Source organism: Centroberyx gerrardi, chromosome 2 (assembly GCF_048128805.1).
Source record: "Centroberyx gerrardi isolate f3 chromosome 2, fCenGer3.hap1.cur.20231027, whole genome shotgun sequence".
Classification (NCBI taxonomy): Eukaryota; Metazoa; Chordata; class Actinopteri; order Beryciformes; family Berycidae; genus Centroberyx; species Centroberyx gerrardi.
Window position 1 is genome coordinate 14,834,217 of NC_135998.1, and position 16,823 is coordinate 14,851,039.

The following is a 16,823-nucleotide window of genomic DNA, read 5'->3' on the forward strand; positions in this document are numbered from 1 at the left end:
TCATCTGTTAAGGGAAGATCATTCCACTGCCATGCAATAATCTAATTATCTGAACAGTTAATTTTCTCATTAGCAGTAGTATTTCTTGGACTTGGGGGTCCTGTAGTGTGGCAGCCTCATCTGCTTCAGCCTTGCTGCACGATGACAGAGGAGCCGATCTGTGAGAGCCGATCGAGGAGGGGACCAAGGACGGCCTCAGCATCCTGCCCACGTGTTTATCGGTTTATACTCTCTTGTTCTTCTTTCCTAGCACTTTCACCTCTGCACCACGTGTTTTGTTTCCATCCCTGGACACTTATCTTCTCTTTGCTTCCACCTCATCAACACATTGCATCTAACATCATCCATCCTCCTGCCTTGCGTTCATAGACAGAGGGTTGTGGAGCTTTCGGTCGTCACTCCTGAGAGTTTGAGTTCATCTGAGCCTATGCTTGCTTCTGTCTCTGCATTTCCATTTGCCACTGCCTTTTTAGTAGCATACAGGTTCAAGGGGGCAACCTTAACCCTCCTAGGCAACTCTCAACACAAGTTTAATTCTGATATTTCTTTGATATCTCAATCTCTGCATCTCCATCTACTCACAAAGTTGGCAATCAGGCTTGACTTTGTCCTCTCTGGATCCTGCTCCACTTTCAACCCAAACGCCAATCCAGTTACTTCTCTTCATGTCTCGTATCCTTCTCCATTCCCCTCTTTTCTAACCCTCGTATCCCTGTCTCAACTCAGACTATCATCAAATTTTCCAATCTTTCCACCCCCACCCCTCTGTTTTCTCCTCATTCCCCCCACTTTAGTCCTTCACCTCTCTTTCAACAGACTGTCCACGTTTCGATTTGATGTTCTGTTGACTTTCCTCTAAACCCGACCCTCCATTCCCACCTGCCCATTAGCTGTCTGAAACCTTGCAAATCAAACAAACAATTTTTTTTTGGGCAGGTGAGACAGTGGCTCAAATCTGGTTTGTTAAATTACCACTCATTTCAATACACATTCCACTTTCCCACATCATCTAAGCTGCTACATCATCCTTCTACCATTTTAAAATCCAACCCACTGCCTTTTGAAAAGATTGACGATATCTGAGGCACTTTCTCCCAACTATCCCTGAGCTCTCCAGTTCCCTCTCCACCGCTCTCCCTCTCTCTCTCTCTTTTTCCTCACCACGTACATTCTCCACTGGGTTTCTCCTGGACTCCTCGTCTCTTCCAACACTACATCTCTTTGCTCTGTCATCACATCAAACTATTTTCTACCACTGCAATGCCTACAACACTCAACTCACCTTTCTTTTCCTTCCTCACACAGACTGAGGCACATTTCTGTTTGTCATGGTGACAGCGATAGTTGGATGTCACCAAGACAAGCATATTGAAATACTGTCTCGACCCCGAAACCCTCGTCAACCCCTACAACTCCACCAGAATGCCACTCTCCCTGAATTCTCCCAACTCTTCCTCCTGCACTCCCTCAGCTGGCTCCTTTTGGCTGCTGGTAACAAATTCAAAACCTGCTGGTGTACAAGGCTGCTAAGGGAGCTGCACCTTCCTACCTCCAGGCCGCGGTCCAGCCCTGCGCTCCGGCCTGTCCCTTGTGTTTTGACACTACTGGCTACATGGCTCTCCTGTCCCTGGCAAACTGGCCATCATTCCTCCCGACCTCAACTTTTCCCAGTGGTGGCTTGCCCCTCCAGCTCAGTTACTCCCGATCTTCTGACTTGTATTGAAAGCTCCTCTCTTCAAGAAACACCTCTCGTCTCCCCTCTGCTACCTCCCAAAGGAATTCAAGCTCATTCTAACATTGTTCTGATTGTCTCACCCAGTCAGTCACCCAGGACAACAGCGTTAGTTTTATGCCTTAAAATGTAAAAAGGATTACAGTTATATAGCAACATGAAAATTAATAATAATAATTAATTATTGGGATTATGTGCAAAAAGGCTTCTAATTACACTGAGGCTAGCTGTTGCTATTGTAGCAATTCTTCAGAATCACTGCAACTCACCAAACCTCTATCTTCATTTCATAACTTTTCATTATACCAAGCCTGAGAAAGTTGGACATTGTTGTAGCCCAATCTTCATATCCCCCCTTATGTTTTTCTTCTTAGATCAAAAATTGATCCACCAAGATAAAGATGAACAAGAGAGTAACTGATTACATGTCACAAAAGCTTTAAGTGTGTTGGGCGTCACTGAATGCTGTAATTCCAAAGGTCCTTTATTTCCATTTCCAGTTTAGCTTTTATGTCTGATTCATTCTTTTTCTTTTTTTTTTTTTTTACACTTTAGTCAACCTGACCAACAGTGACCAATTTTATAGTCTATAAAGTTGTTTAAGCTATTTTTTGTCAGAACAAATGACTTAACTAGGAAATTTATTTCAATATGGGTGAATATGGGCATTTTAGTAACCATTTATGATTATTTGTGGAAGTTAATGAAGTGAGAGCAAAAGGCTGTCCAGATGAGAACAAAGGATGATTATAATCTATAACAAACATGGTGTCAATGATTTATAGAAGGATTATGCATCTGAATTTTTTTTTAAGCGTATGCAGTTATTTTTTTTCCTTTAATGCTTAAATGCAATTATTTACTGTTGCATTTAGGGAAGGTTTTATAAATGAGGCTCCATGTATCTTGACACGTTACATCCATCCGGGTGCACACCTGAAAACGGTGTGAAAATCTGAAGCAGCCGTTTGCAGTAACGAGCCCTCGGAGGCGGCTTGGCTGAACTCTACCTGGGCTGCAGGTCTGGGTAGAAAACTCCATGTATCACACCTTCGATCACAACATTGGAAAAGGTATCTAGAAGTGGGGAAGGAAAGGCTATTTGTAAAATTAGGATAAAAAGTGCATGGAAAACTGCATAGGTTTCTGGAAATTATTTGTACAGTAGTAGAGAAAATCACCATAACTGCTTCATCTTTCCAACAGTGCGACTAAAGTGATTGTGTTTTTAAAAGACAGAACAAATTGGTGTATGTTGGATAAGAAGCTTGCCGTTACCGTGGGTAGATGGGAGCAGGTAGGGGTCTCTCAGAAACAGCATGACTGGTTGGTGTGAAAGTTTACTGAAAAGAATCCACAAAGGAGAGGTCAGCAAATTCAGTATGGCAGCCTGGTGGGTGGCTAACAATACTGCACACACATCAGCAATGACTGCTGCCTGAGGAAGAGCACCGAGCTCGAAATGCGTTGCATATTCTGCATGTTTATAGCCTATACATGTTCCCCTGCTCATTATGCGCTTTTGAAGCTTTAGTACATATTTTGACGTTGCACAAGTAAGGTGCTTCCAATCCCTTTATTTTGACTCTATCCTGTGCCACTTTGGAAGCCCTTTTCCTCCCCACTGTTTGTTGACGTGGATACACTTTAGCAATACCATGAAGAAGAGAAGTAGGTGGCACTGAAGGCAGCGTCAGCTCCAGTACATGGTGGGTGAAGTTCAAGTGGTTCAGAGCAAATAATGACTAAAAGTTTAACTGGTCAAAAGGGCAGAACGGGATGATGAACTACTCTGAGCTGCACAACAGTTTAACAGTATTTAAAATATTCATAGAAACAGCAAAAAAATGCTCACCTTGATTCCTCTGATTCTGTATCAAAGGACCTTAGAGAAGGAAAACAGAAAGTTAAGACACGTAACGATCTAGCTTGAGAAAAATCAATCTCACACAGTATCTGGGGATCTCTGGGGGGAAAAATGCCACAAGTGGCACTTTCATTTTTATAGAAAACCCACAGTTCAAACTCACCCACAGCTTTCTGTTTTTGGCACTGAAGGAAAATGGCGGATGTTCAGGAAATCCAGGAATATCTTTGGAAGAACCTCATTTTCCATAATTATAGTCTGTAAAGAGCAGACAAAACAAAAGCAAATTGCAATGTGCATGAAGCAGAGATACAGTACAGAGCCACTCAGCTTGGCCTTTTTAGGACGAACTGAATAGGCAGAATTTGCTATTATAAATCCTTTAACCTGTCTATACCTGTACAGATACAGTGTGTAAACATTTACTGTAAATTTCATACATAACATATGCTCCTACAGTGCATCTAATAGTATTTAAATCATATCAGCAGAAAGGCAATGTGCCTGACATTGACCTCATACACAGATAAAGATGTTTCTCTTCTTCTTTTGAAGCTAAAGGGAATGTAAAGGTAAAGCTCAAACAGTTGTTCAAACAGTTGGAGCGGGTGGAGGCCGGGTGTGTCAGAGCTGATGTGGCTGCTGGACTCTGTACCTGCAGATAAAGCTCCAGACCGTGCCGCCGCTGCTCCAGGACTTTGGGAACCCAGTTTCTAACATGTTTAGAGGGGATCTCAGGTGGCTTTATGCTCTTCTTTAGCTGCAGGGATTTGGAGACATGAATACCACGTATATCATATATTGTATGCATGTATTGTATGTATAAAAGTAGATCAGGGGAAAAGCAATAATAACATATGGAAAGTAGTCAAGACACCCGTGCACAGCCACACAGCCTATTTTGTAGGAATACAAAATAGTTCATATAAAGAAATTATCCAACCGCACACTGTTAGACTTTGCTGACAATATACTCACATCTTTATTTTTCTTCTAACATTTGCAAAATAGGCTTATAAAAGGAGCTCCTTTTATAGCAAAGTCTAACAGTGTGCGGTTGGATAATTTCTTTATATGCAATAATAACATATGTTGACCATGGTGCCTTTTATGGAGAGCCATTTCATTCAAAACCCCACCCAAACTGCACACCACCTATCCACTTACCAGACACCCACCAGCCAAACTGCACACCACCTATCCACTTACCAGACACCCACCACCCAAACTGCACACCACCTATCCAGTTACCAGACACCCACCACCCAAACTGCACACCACCTATCCAGTTACCAGACACCCACCACCCAAACTGCACACCACCTATCCAGTCATCCTGCGCTGCCACCCAGTGGACATCGCGCGCGACCCAGTGGACAGCGCAGAGCGACCCAATTGGTCATCTCGCGCCACCCAGTCGACAGCGCGCGCCACCCAGCCGGGTAGCGCGCGATGTCCAATTCGACATCGCGCGCTACCCAGCTGGATAGCGCCGATTGGACAGAATTCAATCGCCTCTCTTAAAACGGAAGTAGAGCGAGAAAGGCCAAAACAAACTTTGGAAATAAGCTAAAATCTAAGGCGGAGGAAATTGGTATTATCAATATTAATGTGTGCCCTCCAGTCTGTTGGTCAGTTGTACCATCATGGCTAATCCCAGAACCTGAAGTTGATCTATGCATACTGAATAATAACAAAAGAAAGAAATCAGGAGATATAGTCAAGGAAGTTAAGTCTCATCTGCAACAAGAATGGAGTTCATATTTACAGATTTATACAGATGGATCAAAGGATCCAGAGAGTGGCATTTGGAGTAACCATTCCTGAATTAAGAATTAAAAACGGACATAGAATTTCAGATCAGATGTCAGTATTCACAGCAGAGATGCTGGCAATATTATGGGCACTTTGGTGGGTAGAGGACAATAAACCAGACTTGGTGCAAAATAATATTATTTGTGAACCTCGGCTCGGCAGCGCACGCTGCCGACTGGGTGGCGCGCGATGTCCAATTGGGTCGCTCTGCGCTGTCGACTGGGTCGTGCGCGATGTCCACTGGGTGGCAGCGCAGGATGACTGGATAACTGGATAACTGGGTGGGGTTTTGAATGAAATGGCTCACCATAACCTTTAGCGTTTAACTTGGTGTCTTGAAAAACTGACTTTGCTAACACTCAATACCTAAAATTGTGTAATGCCCAAAAACTCACCATTTTATGCAGAGCATGAAATTCGCTGTAGCGTTTCTCAACAGTATGCTGTCGGCCATTCATCAGCACCTCAATTTTAAATACCTGGAAACAAGATAAGAGAAAACACTCTTAATAAATTCTCTTCAAATTTTTTTGTAAATTCCTGTTGTTTTTTTTCTTCAATCAAGGGTCATGGGATGTTATACTTGAGTTCATCAGCCAATAATTTCCCTTCACAGTGCATATAGTCAGTGCACACATTGCACTGGGCGAGGCTGTCAGTCAGTGTCTATGTCAGCTAGTTATCAAGAGGAAACATCTGGCTGCTCTGGTAGAAAGAAGTGATCTGTCAGAGTAAACACTCTGAACAGACACTCTGCTACTTCCCTCACCCAGCTGGGCTCTTCCCTAAAAAGGGCAGATTTATTGTATGTATCGCTGTTCATGCCAGCATGATGTTAAAGGGAAAGTCCATCCAATAACAATGTTATTTGTGCAATTTTGAGTTGTGAACATAAACACATATCTCCCGAGCTAAAGAAATGTCAGCAAATCCTGGAGCTGCTCCCAGCGCCCTAAACACTTAGAAATATTCTCTGCACTCTGATGAAAAAAGTCCAAAAGAGGCCAACTGATAAAAACGAAAATGTATTTACAATGCGGCTCCCACAAAAACAAAAAAAAAACCAAGTGCAAAACAAGTGTACAAAAGCGAAATGTTACAATCACATGGTCATCCTTAGTTTCGAAAGGGTGGTGTAGCACAAGTGGTCTATCAGTTATGCAAATAAGCCAAGATATGCAAAGAAGCATAGGAGGCATGCACATGTTATCATTTTGAGCACACTGACTAACATTCTCTAACACTGTCTCTTTTATTCATTCATTTGGCTTATTTTCATCAGAGTACAATTTTCAATGGTTTAGGGTCCACTGGAAACCAGGAAAACCTCATTGTAATTAATGGAATTTCTATTATTATTTTTCTCCAATGTGTTGTTCCACAACTCAAGTATAGATTGGCAAGTTTGTCTGTTTTAGTACACAGACACAAAGGGCACAGCCTGGCCAATAGGGAGTGCTACAACATGTCAAAGTTAGAAAAGTAAAAACTTGACACCCAGTTTAACAGTGAGACCTGTAACTTGGTACATTGTCTTTTCTCCTAATGCTGTACAAGAATGACAGTAGCACCCATAAGGTCCACCAATTTGGACAGAAAAGCACCCAAAATATGTCTTCTCATTAACTGTTACTCTGAATGATACCAATTTTATCTAGGCACCTGACAGAATCCAAAATATTCTTTTCTACCCTTCAAAAGTTTGTCCATCATTTAGAAAAACAAACTAACAAATCTAACAAACTTTAAATGACAGTGAATGACAGCAAAATTGATGTTTATTTATTGGACAGTTTGCAAAAAGCTTTGAGACTGGGCAACACATGACTAAAAGATGACTTGCGCAATATGTAATTCTTACTAAATCAGTGTCACTCAGAGTCAGTTCACACTTGTCACGTCACTGTGAAACTGGCGTGCAGATCCCTTCTGCACAATCTGTTATTGATCCACATATTGTATACCTGACTACCCATTAAGACTTTACTTTCCACTATTGTTGTCCTGTTGCCATGGAATAGACCCTGTCATTGATTTTAGAAATGTTGCAATGAATGCAGCTATATTTGTCATTATCTGTGATCATGGATCCTGTGTACCTGGGACTAAAGTACAGGTAAATCACTGCTTGACTAACTGGGAGGCCAACTTGATTGAACAGTGACATGCGCAGTGATGTAGTGGTGAATAAAATTGTGAGTAAACTATGACCTCCAGTCAGTGATCATCATAAGGCAAACAACCACCAACATAAACAAAAATGAAGTCTATTGTCAGAGAAGCATTCATTTATGTTTTTTTTGGCCTTAAAAGATCATATCCTCATATAACTTCGATCAGTTTGATAGCCTACCACTTACTATAATGTACATTATGAATGTATGTCAAATATTTATGTCAGCCTAAAGATGTGGGTAAACCCTGTGCTGTAATTAAAAAGGTTTGGGTCGGTTTTCACGCCCCACTACATCCCTGGCTACGAGCCCACGCTCTGTTTATACCCACCGGGCACTAGCATTACATACGACGCCATGAAGTCAACAGAACTCCCCAGCTAATTTCATTTATGACGTCAAAACGCGGAGTCTCTGAAGTTATTAGCTTTGGGGGGAATGGCTAAAACACTGAATTGTCTACAGAATTTAAAAAAAAAACGTGAATTGAGGATTGCTTTCTGGCAGAATCGGATACTCGGTAACCTAACAGATAACAGATAACTTAGTGGGCAACTTCAACGCGCTTGCATTGACAAATTCAGTGTATCCCGCACTGTTTGGTTCGTTATTTTAAGGGAACACACAGCAGCTAAGTTAACCTAAAATTAGATGACAGCAGCAACGCAGACGAGACACACAGAGACATTTGAGAGCAGCTTACCGTGTATCCTTTCTCAATCGAGTTGTTCTCCGAGCGGAACGACGGGATAGAGACTCTGACTGGGTGCATTTTCACTCAGGGAACATAAAATAGTAAGATATAATATTTCAGATCCACAGCTTTAAAGCTGCCACACACTGCTGATGGTTACTCTCGCTCCCTGATAAAAAAAATCTCTTGGATCAAACAAGCTGACCAAAGCCTCACTGCTGCCACCTGGTGGCGCGGAGGGCATCTAGGGGCATTTATAGCAGTGGACAGGGGGCAGGCCTAATGTGCATGCAAAAAAAAAAAAAAAAGCCTCCAAAAAGACTGGATGTTTTAATATGTGAATCCAAATCTATTCAGGGAACTGTTGCGCCTGCGGATAGTCCTTTAGTGTGATTTGCAGCAGGTGCATAGGTTCCAATTAGACCTCATTAGAAAAGGCAAGGAATCTGCACACTACTTAAAATCAAAAAGACTAAGAAGGACGCACAAGTCTTTTACCTATATAAGGGGTTCTCATATTGGAACTGGTAAGACACTGGTGAAGATGAAGTATCGAAACGTTTGCTAGTATTTGCACTTTTGCACTTTTTTGCACATTTTGGTGAGCAGAGCATGGCTTAATAAATGCCTTGACTTTTAAAAGACCTTTTCGGCCTTCTTCTTAGTCTTTTTGATTTTAAGTAATGTGCGGATTCCTTGCCTTTTCTTAGGATGTCTGTTTTACTCTGTGACCAGGAGGACATCAGGAGGCTGCACACCGCTTCAGTTTATGGGAATTATTTGTAGGTCCTTGCTTGTCCCATGATTGTTGAATTTAGTAGGCTATGTTGAAGTTATGTCATATGAACTGAAATGATTCCTGTTGTTGTTGTTGTTGGTGGTGGTGGTGGTAAGAGAGAGAGAGAGAGAGAGAGAGAGTGAGAGTTCACTTAAAACTGATAATAAAAAAATGATACCATATCACAAAGTTTTATTCAAGTAGATTTCATCAGATGATCTGGAGTAAAGAGTTTCCTTCATTGCATATAAATATAACAAATACATTTTCCTTTAAACAATTGGTTCAGTTTAAAATTTTAATATGATAATTGATAATGACTGAACTATGTGGGCAAGCTGATTTGCTATTTTTTTTTTTTAAATTTTGCTAGTCTAAACTTACTTTCACCTCTTTTTTCTTTTCACTATCAGAGAAGTGGTAGGAAACACAAGCATACAGTTCAATGCAATAGAAGTAAGAAAAGAGAAGCATCCAAAAGAAAGGGAGAAGAAGAATATGTTGAATAGTAGGCCTAAGGGAAAAACTACTTTCACACACAAAATTACCAGATACTAATGCAGAAATATTTAGTACACATCACATGCTATCATGTCAAATGATTCATACTTTAATATTTTATTTGAGAGATTGGATTTATGATTCATATCTACATAAGTACCTGGAATTATTACAATTTGTAATGTGTAGCTGAATACAGAAAACAACATTTTGTAAAGAGCTAACATTCAAAATTGATTTCATGTTGATTTTATATGGTTTTATATGCAGTCCTCTTCACTGTCATTTACACAACTGCTTCACAGAGTTGCTGTAAATGATTGTCTTCTCTTAATACCTGAAAAAAAAAAAACCACACTGTGAGTATTTATGTTGTATTTATAACCTAGCAGTGGCTGAAGCGAACTGAGAGGTATTACTTACGGTGACATGTGACAACCTGACAGATAGGCATAGTTGCCAGTGTAGCGAACTTCACAGCGCACCACGTTGTTGCTGTAGTCCGATTCTGGGACCTGATAGCTGGGGTTTACACTGATCTATGGAGTGTAAAACAAAGTAAAATGATATCAGAATAAATGCTCTTACTGAAGAATGCAGCAACAAAGATAGATTCTGATTCTGCATGAACAGTATGAGCTCTATAAGATGTTCGTGTGTGCAATATTAGGAGCTGAAATTCTTTTAAAGGGGTTCATTACCAAAGGAGAGAGCCAACTATGTCATCTGGTATTTCTAACAAACCTTGAGGACGTAGTTTCCAGGTTTCACATCTGTGATGTCAATCCACTGGCAGTCAATGTCGGCGTTATAGGTATCATAACATCCTGGGCTCAGCCCCTATAATTTTGACAGCACCAATATACAGTATAACATCTGACTTATAAATCACATTCACTGGAATAAATATTTATTAAGGCCCATTCACATCTAGAACAACTATAACGATAATTGTAACTATAATAAGATTTCAATTTTTCTAGGTAAATGTCTATGTTCCCACTACAACGATAAAACATCCAAAACAATAACTGCAACTATATTTTTGATTCGATCTCACAGCGATTTTTTGGATGCAGAGGTAACGATAAAACATTTTCAACCAATCAAATTAAAGTTCTAAGAAACAAGGTGGCGGGACGATTCAGTAGCCGAGAAACTGATCACAGAAGTCCAGGCAGGTGGCATCGTCTTACAGCAGAGAAAGGAGAGCATCAAGTTGCCATCGGGTCATGTGGAAATACTCTTAAAACTTGTCTTCAAAGGAAGACACCTCCCATAAAAAGGCATTTGATTTTGCAGCAATTCATGAATCCAAATGCTACGACTGTCCTTTAGTTACTTTAGAGAGCGAGTAAAGTAAAAGAGTCAGTAAAGTAATCATCCTCCATTTTAGTCTGAAAACTCTGCGCTGAAATAAAACCATATGGTTGTAGTGTGAATGTTTGAGCAGCAAGGTATCTTTATAGTTTATAGTTATCTTTATACTAGGGATGGGACGATATGCTAATCTCACAATACGATTCGATACGCGATATGGGGTTCATGATTCGATACAACCATGATACGATGTAATAAATAAAAGTTCAATGACAACAAAGTGTGACTGTGCAGAATTATGTCTATTTCTGAGCCACAAATCTTTCTAGCAATGGCATTGGCTTGCTAGAATGTAAACAATTTAAAAATGTCATTATAAAGTGCAAATAATATAATAGCTAATATCATGATTCACAATACGTATTGCCACATTTTTGTATTGCGATATATTGAATTTCAATATATTGTCCCATCCCTACTTTATAGTTATCGTTCTAGATGTGAATGGGCCTTTATTCTGACAACCAACCCTTATAATGCATACAGGTTTGTGATATATGCAACACCACAGGAACTCTAGCCCGGGGTGATTAAATGCAATTTGCTGTAAAGACAGTAATCATCTAATGTACCAATACTGTAACAGTTTGTAAGCATGCAGCAGCAGCTGTCTTGGTCACCTGGGTATGTGCGGTGCAGGCAAACCGCCTGTAGTAGCCGTAGTCACAGGACGTGTCTTCCAGGCAGAAGCTGGCCTTGTGGCCCTCTGCCACCGACCTCTGAGAGCTCGAGTCCAGCAGGTCGTAGTGGCTGAACTCGTCCATGCTGTGGTAATGCCTGTGGATCAGCAGCACACTGTTCAGCAGCTCTTGACATGTTTTGAGCCTGGGACCCAAACTGAGTGAATTCAGTGTCAGTCTGCGACCCGGGGCTTTTAAAACAAACAAGTATTCCTGTCTTGTTGAGGGACCCACAGACAGACTCAGGACTCATTTTGGTTCCCAAGCTGCACTTTTAGAAATACTGATTCATATTTAAAAACATTTTGTGAGCTATGTCCTGGTTGTCATCCAAATAGACTGTGACTGAAAAAATGACAAGTATTTATTTTATTAATCATATTAATACACAAAATACAGACTTGACATAGTGTGGCCAATAGGCAGCTCATTGTGAAAATTCATCTGAATCGTGTGAGCAATCTGCTTCCAGTCCAGCATCTTTAAGATGTATTTATTTAATGAGACGAAAAGAGTCTGGATTTTAACATCAGTTGACTTTCAAAACACTGCAAAAAAAAACAACAACCTATAGGATCTACGTCAACAGTTGCTTGGAGCTCTGCCAGATGTGCTCCATCACAGGATTAGCACAGTGGATTGCTTGTTTCAGAGCATAACTATGGGCTGAGGTCGTTCTGCACAGATTCTGTGAAGTCAAGAGAACTCTGCACTTTCCCACTTGCTCGACAAAGGAAAACACCAGTGTTTTACACTTTTTGGCTAATTTTCTTCATTATATCTTTATTACACACTGCATGACTTTGTGGTTGTAATCTGTGTGATTACTCAATGCGAAGCTCAGCCACATCATCTTGTGAAAACCCAAGTGGTGCTAGCTGAACTGGTTTTCAGTTTATACACAACTTGTCCTGAACAGAAGTTTATACCTTTAATGGGTAAAAGAAGATGCGTGTAAAACTGATGTTAACAAGTCTGTCTCTATATCAAAATGTCTGAAAATGTCTTCAGTCCAATGAAACACTATGAAGCACAGGCAACAGCAGGACAACACTGGTTCAACAGGGGGTGCCATACCACAGCTACAGACTGGGCCTTGAAAGACAAATACTCATGGTACTGAGAATTTGATCATCTCTTGGTATTGATTGGCTGTTTACATTTGTTATGTTTGTACACAGTAGAAAAAAAAACTGATCTACAGTTTGAGTTATGATGTGTTGAGAAAGTTCCAAAAACTCTTTTTCTATCTCCAAGTCAACCTTTTCAAAAGCATTATGTGAATTTAGACAAAATTTAAATGGTCAGATGAACTCCAAATTGTATCTGCTCTCTATGAAACGTCTCACTGCAAATCCAGAATCACATTTCTCATGAGCAGCACAAGTGGTGAGTACTGGTTTACACAGTCTTGCATGAATGTTTCATGTTTCAAACAAATAAGTCTAATCAGGCCAGCATGTTGGACAGTAAGAGCAGAGCAGAGCAGAGCAGAGCAGGAGAACGGCCAAAAGTCACAGAGGCTCTTTCTTTCTCGATGACAGAAAGCTGTGGAGCAACAATGAGGCGGAGAGCATCGGCATGAAGTGGTATACTCACTGGTGACAGCTGTGCCATTCCCACGAGTATCGTGGCCTACTGGGCAAGAAGTCGGCCGTCCCCTGGTTCTTCACCCTCTGAGGGAACCTCAGCAGCATGCGGGTGTCATAGTCTCTGACACTTGATCTATAGGCTGAACTGCAGGCACAAACAAAATAAAAAGCATAAGGTTGACAAAAAAACACCGGTTATATGGACACAATAAGATCATTTTTCATGCTAAATACCTTCTTCTCTGTAGAGAAGAAGGTCACTATGCTAAGGCAGTGTGCGTGCGAATGGTGGGTGGAAAATATTTTCGAAGCACATGGTTGTTTTGGGTTAGTTTTCGATAATGTGTTTACCAGTGGTATTTTTTCCCCCTTAGGCAAACTACGGTGATTAAACTGCAGAGTTCCTCCACCCTTTGACTGTCGGCGGCAGGATTCAGTTTATTTTGCCTCATCTCATGGTTCCATTGGGCAACTCTTCACCACAAACACATTAGGTGGTTATTATGGCTCAAAGCTTTCTGAATCACACTCAGACTTGACTGCAGACCTGTTTGTTTTCCCTCCCATGGATTAGTGTTGACAACAGCCTACCTGGACAAACAGTTTTCTTCAGCTGCACATCTCAGGTTGTACATTGGGACCCTCTGGACATAGGCAGAGGCTTGGATGTAGTACGGGTCTGGTACAAGATCAGGTAGACCTAAACCACCAAAAAATAATGACAACAACAACAACAAAAATAATATGACATCAATTAATAAAAAGTGATAAATAAACAAATAAATACATATATATGTTTATTTATCAAATAGATAGATAGATAGCATCATCAGCATAAATCCCACTTTGGGGCATATATCTCTCATATCCATATCAAATTTCTTCGTTTTTGGATTTAGTTTTAGTATAAAAACACTTGGCCCGTTCTTACCGTACTGATGATAACTTGTGCCATATCCAGGTCTCGATCTGGTCCTTGGTCGCTCGTAAACATCATAGTAATTGTAGTAAGGATTATCTCTGTCAGTGGACTTGTATGGGTCATAGGGATCATCACCGACCATCATGTCTTCCCTCCTCGGCAGAGGAGGACTCACGGTGGCCTTGTCATCCCGGGTCTCATTCTTGGTGCCGTTGCGTGTTTCTGTGCGGTCACTCGGATGGACGTGCTGATGCTGGCGGTGCTCCTGTCCTCTCTGACGCCTCTGAGCTTGAGGTGGGAGCCAGCGGGGACTGTCTGCGTTGGACACCGCCTGGGGAGGGTTTTGAGACGGCGACTGGCTGGGGGCGTCCAGCTGTTTCCTCGCCGCCCCGGTCACGTCTCCATCGCGAATGATGGTGACAGGTCCTGCTTGCACTTGCTCCTTAGGTGCGCCCCTTTGCCTCGGTGGCTGATACTCCGAGCCATGACTTAAAATGCTAAAAATCTTGCCATTGTGTGCCCACTGTAGTGTCTGCCGAAGAGCCGCTCTTGGGTTATTTCCTTGCCGTGTCCCTAGATTCCTCTGAGATTGGGCAGCTTGCAGTATGAAAACAAATAAATAGGCGCACGCATACGCGTAAAGTGGCGTGCCAAATATGCGTAATCCCATAATGACTTCAATTAAACGAGATTTATATGAGCGGGGATATCACTTGTCTTTAAAATTAAATACCTGTCATCTCTATTTAAAGTATATCCAATAAGCAGAGAGGAAAATCTAAGTTTATATGTATCTGTGTAAACTCATAGCCTATCGTCTGGTCCTGCGCGTGCAGATGCGCCTAGTGAGATGAGGAGGAGGAGTTCAGCATTTGAAGTTTCTGAATCTGTTACACAAGTCCGAAATGGTCCTGCTGCTCACATAACGACTGGATACGTGAGGACTGATCATACTCTTAATTCGTCTTAGACAGGCAGACAGATAGACAGACACACACATAGGCGCGCGCGCACACACACCCAAATAACAGATGCAAACTCTTTCTTGTTAAATTCATGATAGCATAGCCTAAATGACACCATCTAATTCCTAGAACTTATGTTGGCTCTTTTTTTGCCAAATCAACAATCATGTCATGATAAATGGCTCTTACCCTGACTGTTGGATGAACTCTTGCCCAAATTGCAACACACAGTGCCAGAACGCAACTTTCTCAGAGGAGGATCACAAAAACCTAAACATGATTCCATAAAGGCCCTGCAACATGTTTTTTTTTTTTCTGCGAAATCATCTCCCATAAATCACTCCCCTCCCCCATCCCTTAAACCCCCCCTTCTTTGGCGCTTTTCTGAAAACGTGAAAGAGTCATCACATGCATCTCACGTCTGCAAAGTGGTCCTGTGTAAGGTAATAATTAGCCTATTCTGAGCAGTAAACAAATTGAGGTTGCCCTGATACTTGAGAGCTTCATTATTGAGTCTGGTGGCAGGCTGGCCACATTGACCCCGAGTCCCTGATAGATCTGAAGCCTTTACTGCAGTCCAATGAAAACACTGCCCTGTTGTTAACACCAGAGGCATAATGTGTAGCTTGGGAAACTTAATCAAAGGTTTTCATTTTCCTCTGTCTAGCAAACTGGGAAAAGCTTTCTAGAATCTACATAGTTGACCACACTATGGCTGCTGCTAAACCACACAAAGTCGTCAGCATGCACAAGGATTTTAAATTTCCTAAATCACAAGCACACCAGAGGCATTGGCTTATATGGACAGAATCCTGATTACATATGATAGGGCTTCAAAAAGATTAATTAATTCTTTACAAAATGAATACTATAAGTCTAGCCCACAAGCAGCAAATACTTCACTGGTTGGAATTACACCTTGATTCTGATAAAAACAGAAAAACAGAACTTCATGAACCAGAGGAAGGCTAAGAGAGATGTAGGACAAAAGGGAGTGAGGCTTTTCTGTGATCTTCTGTGAATCTTCAATTACAGTATCCCGTATCTTGGCACTAGGGGGCAGATGACTGCAAATAATAGGGAGTACTGCATGCCATTATTATCAATTCTTGAGTAATGTTGCCTGAGACACAATACATATTCTCTCAAAGGACATTTCTTTGGATATTATTTTTTTTGTTTTGTGATTTGAGTAGTGCATTACTGATTAAGAACCAATGTGCTATAAAAGCCCAAATAGTGCTACCAGCTAGTGATCCCTGTAGAGAACCAAATGGCTAAATGGAGTTTCTAGAGTTACTGCCATTCACCAGTAACTCTAGCAACATAAAGCACTGTAATAGTAACATTTAGGACTGTTATTGGTCCTGCATACGCCATTTTTTTCTCCATGAGCTATTTAATAACACTGATGGCGATCCAAGAATGACGTTGGCTACTAATGGTCTTCGGTCAAACCCTATACTGTCCAAACAGTAGCTGAGAAATAAAAGTAAAAAGACATTTGGCTTTCAGATAAAGTACCTTATGAGGGCGTTTCTATACATATTATATATTTAATGGCACAGTAAAAATGTTTAAATGGTACTGTAAATTACGGTTACGCAATCGTATTATCTTTGTATAACGGGGGCTGTGCAGTAGATTATAGAACAGTCAAGGCTACACATTTCAGACAGTCACGTGACATTTCTGCTTGTGTAAGCTGTGAGGGCGAATCAGA

At 41.1% G+C, this 16,823-nt stretch overlaps 2 protein-coding genes across 3 annotated transcripts; both read right to left on the bottom strand.

Moving 5' to 3' along the window:
• Positions 1-1,948: 1,948 nt before the first annotated feature.
• snx24 (sorting nexin 24) lies at positions 1,949-8,439 on the bottom strand. Its single transcript, XM_071913574.2, has 7 exons — positions 8,292-8,439; positions 5,810-5,893; positions 4,255-4,359; positions 3,763-3,857; positions 3,588-3,617; positions 3,011-3,075; positions 1,949-2,809 (listed from the first exon to the last, which is right to left on the bottom strand). The coding sequence occupies exons 1-7, from the start codon at positions 8,358-8,360 to the stop codon at positions 2,739-2,741; spliced, it is 519 nt and encodes a 172-aa protein (XP_071769675.1). The 5' UTR covers positions 8,361-8,439; the 3' UTR covers positions 1,949-2,738.
• Positions 8,440-9,558: 1,119 nt separating this feature from the next.
• Positions 9,559-14,950, bottom strand: loxa (lysyl oxidase a). Of its 2 annotated transcripts, XM_078286372.1 has the most exons (7): positions 14,145-14,950; positions 13,805-13,913; positions 13,221-13,358; positions 11,562-11,718; positions 10,306-10,401; positions 9,985-10,100; positions 9,559-9,898 (listed from the first exon to the last, which is right to left on the bottom strand). In XM_078286372.1, the coding sequence occupies exons 1-7, from the start codon at positions 14,803-14,805 to the stop codon at positions 9,892-9,894; spliced, it is 1,284 nt and encodes a 427-aa protein (XP_078142498.1). In that variant the 5' UTR covers positions 14,806-14,950; the 3' UTR covers positions 9,559-9,891. The 2 variants fall into 2 exon arrangements, with proteins under 2 accessions (XP_078142498.1, XP_078142499.1); XM_078286373.1 differs by lacking the exon at positions 9,559-9,898 and having other exon boundaries at positions 9,981-10,100.
• Between the last annotated feature and the right edge of the window lie 1,873 nt (positions 14,951-16,823).

What these genes read in the sequence shown, in the direction of transcription:
- snx24 (XM_071913574.2), bottom strand. Translation starts at nt 8,360, where the DNA reads ATGCACCCAGTCAGAGTCTCTATCCCGTCGTTCCGCTCGGAGAACAAC. An exon ending in CGATTGAGAAAGGATACACG is followed by an intron (nt 5,894 to 8,291) that starts GTAAGCTGCTCT and finishes TCTTGTTTCCAG; the next exon opens with GTATTTAAAATTGAGGTGCT. An exon ending in ACAGAATCAGAGGAATCAAG is followed by an intron (nt 3,076 to 3,587) that starts GTGAGCATTTTT and finishes GATTCTTTTCAG; the next exon opens with TAAACTTTCACACCAACCAG.
- loxa (XM_078286372.1), bottom strand. Translation starts at nt 14,805, where the DNA reads ATGGGATTACGCATATTTGGCACGCCACTTTACGCGTATGCGTGCGCC. An exon ending in GAAGAAAACTGTTTGTCCAG is followed by an intron (nt 13,359 to 13,804) that starts GTAGGCTGTTGT and finishes TTGTGCCTGCAG; the next exon opens with TTCAGCCTATAGATCAAGTG. An exon ending in CCTGCACCGCACATACCCAG is followed by an intron (nt 10,402 to 11,561) that starts GTGACCAAGACA and finishes TCAAAATTATAG; the next exon opens with GGGCTGAGCCCAGGATGTTA.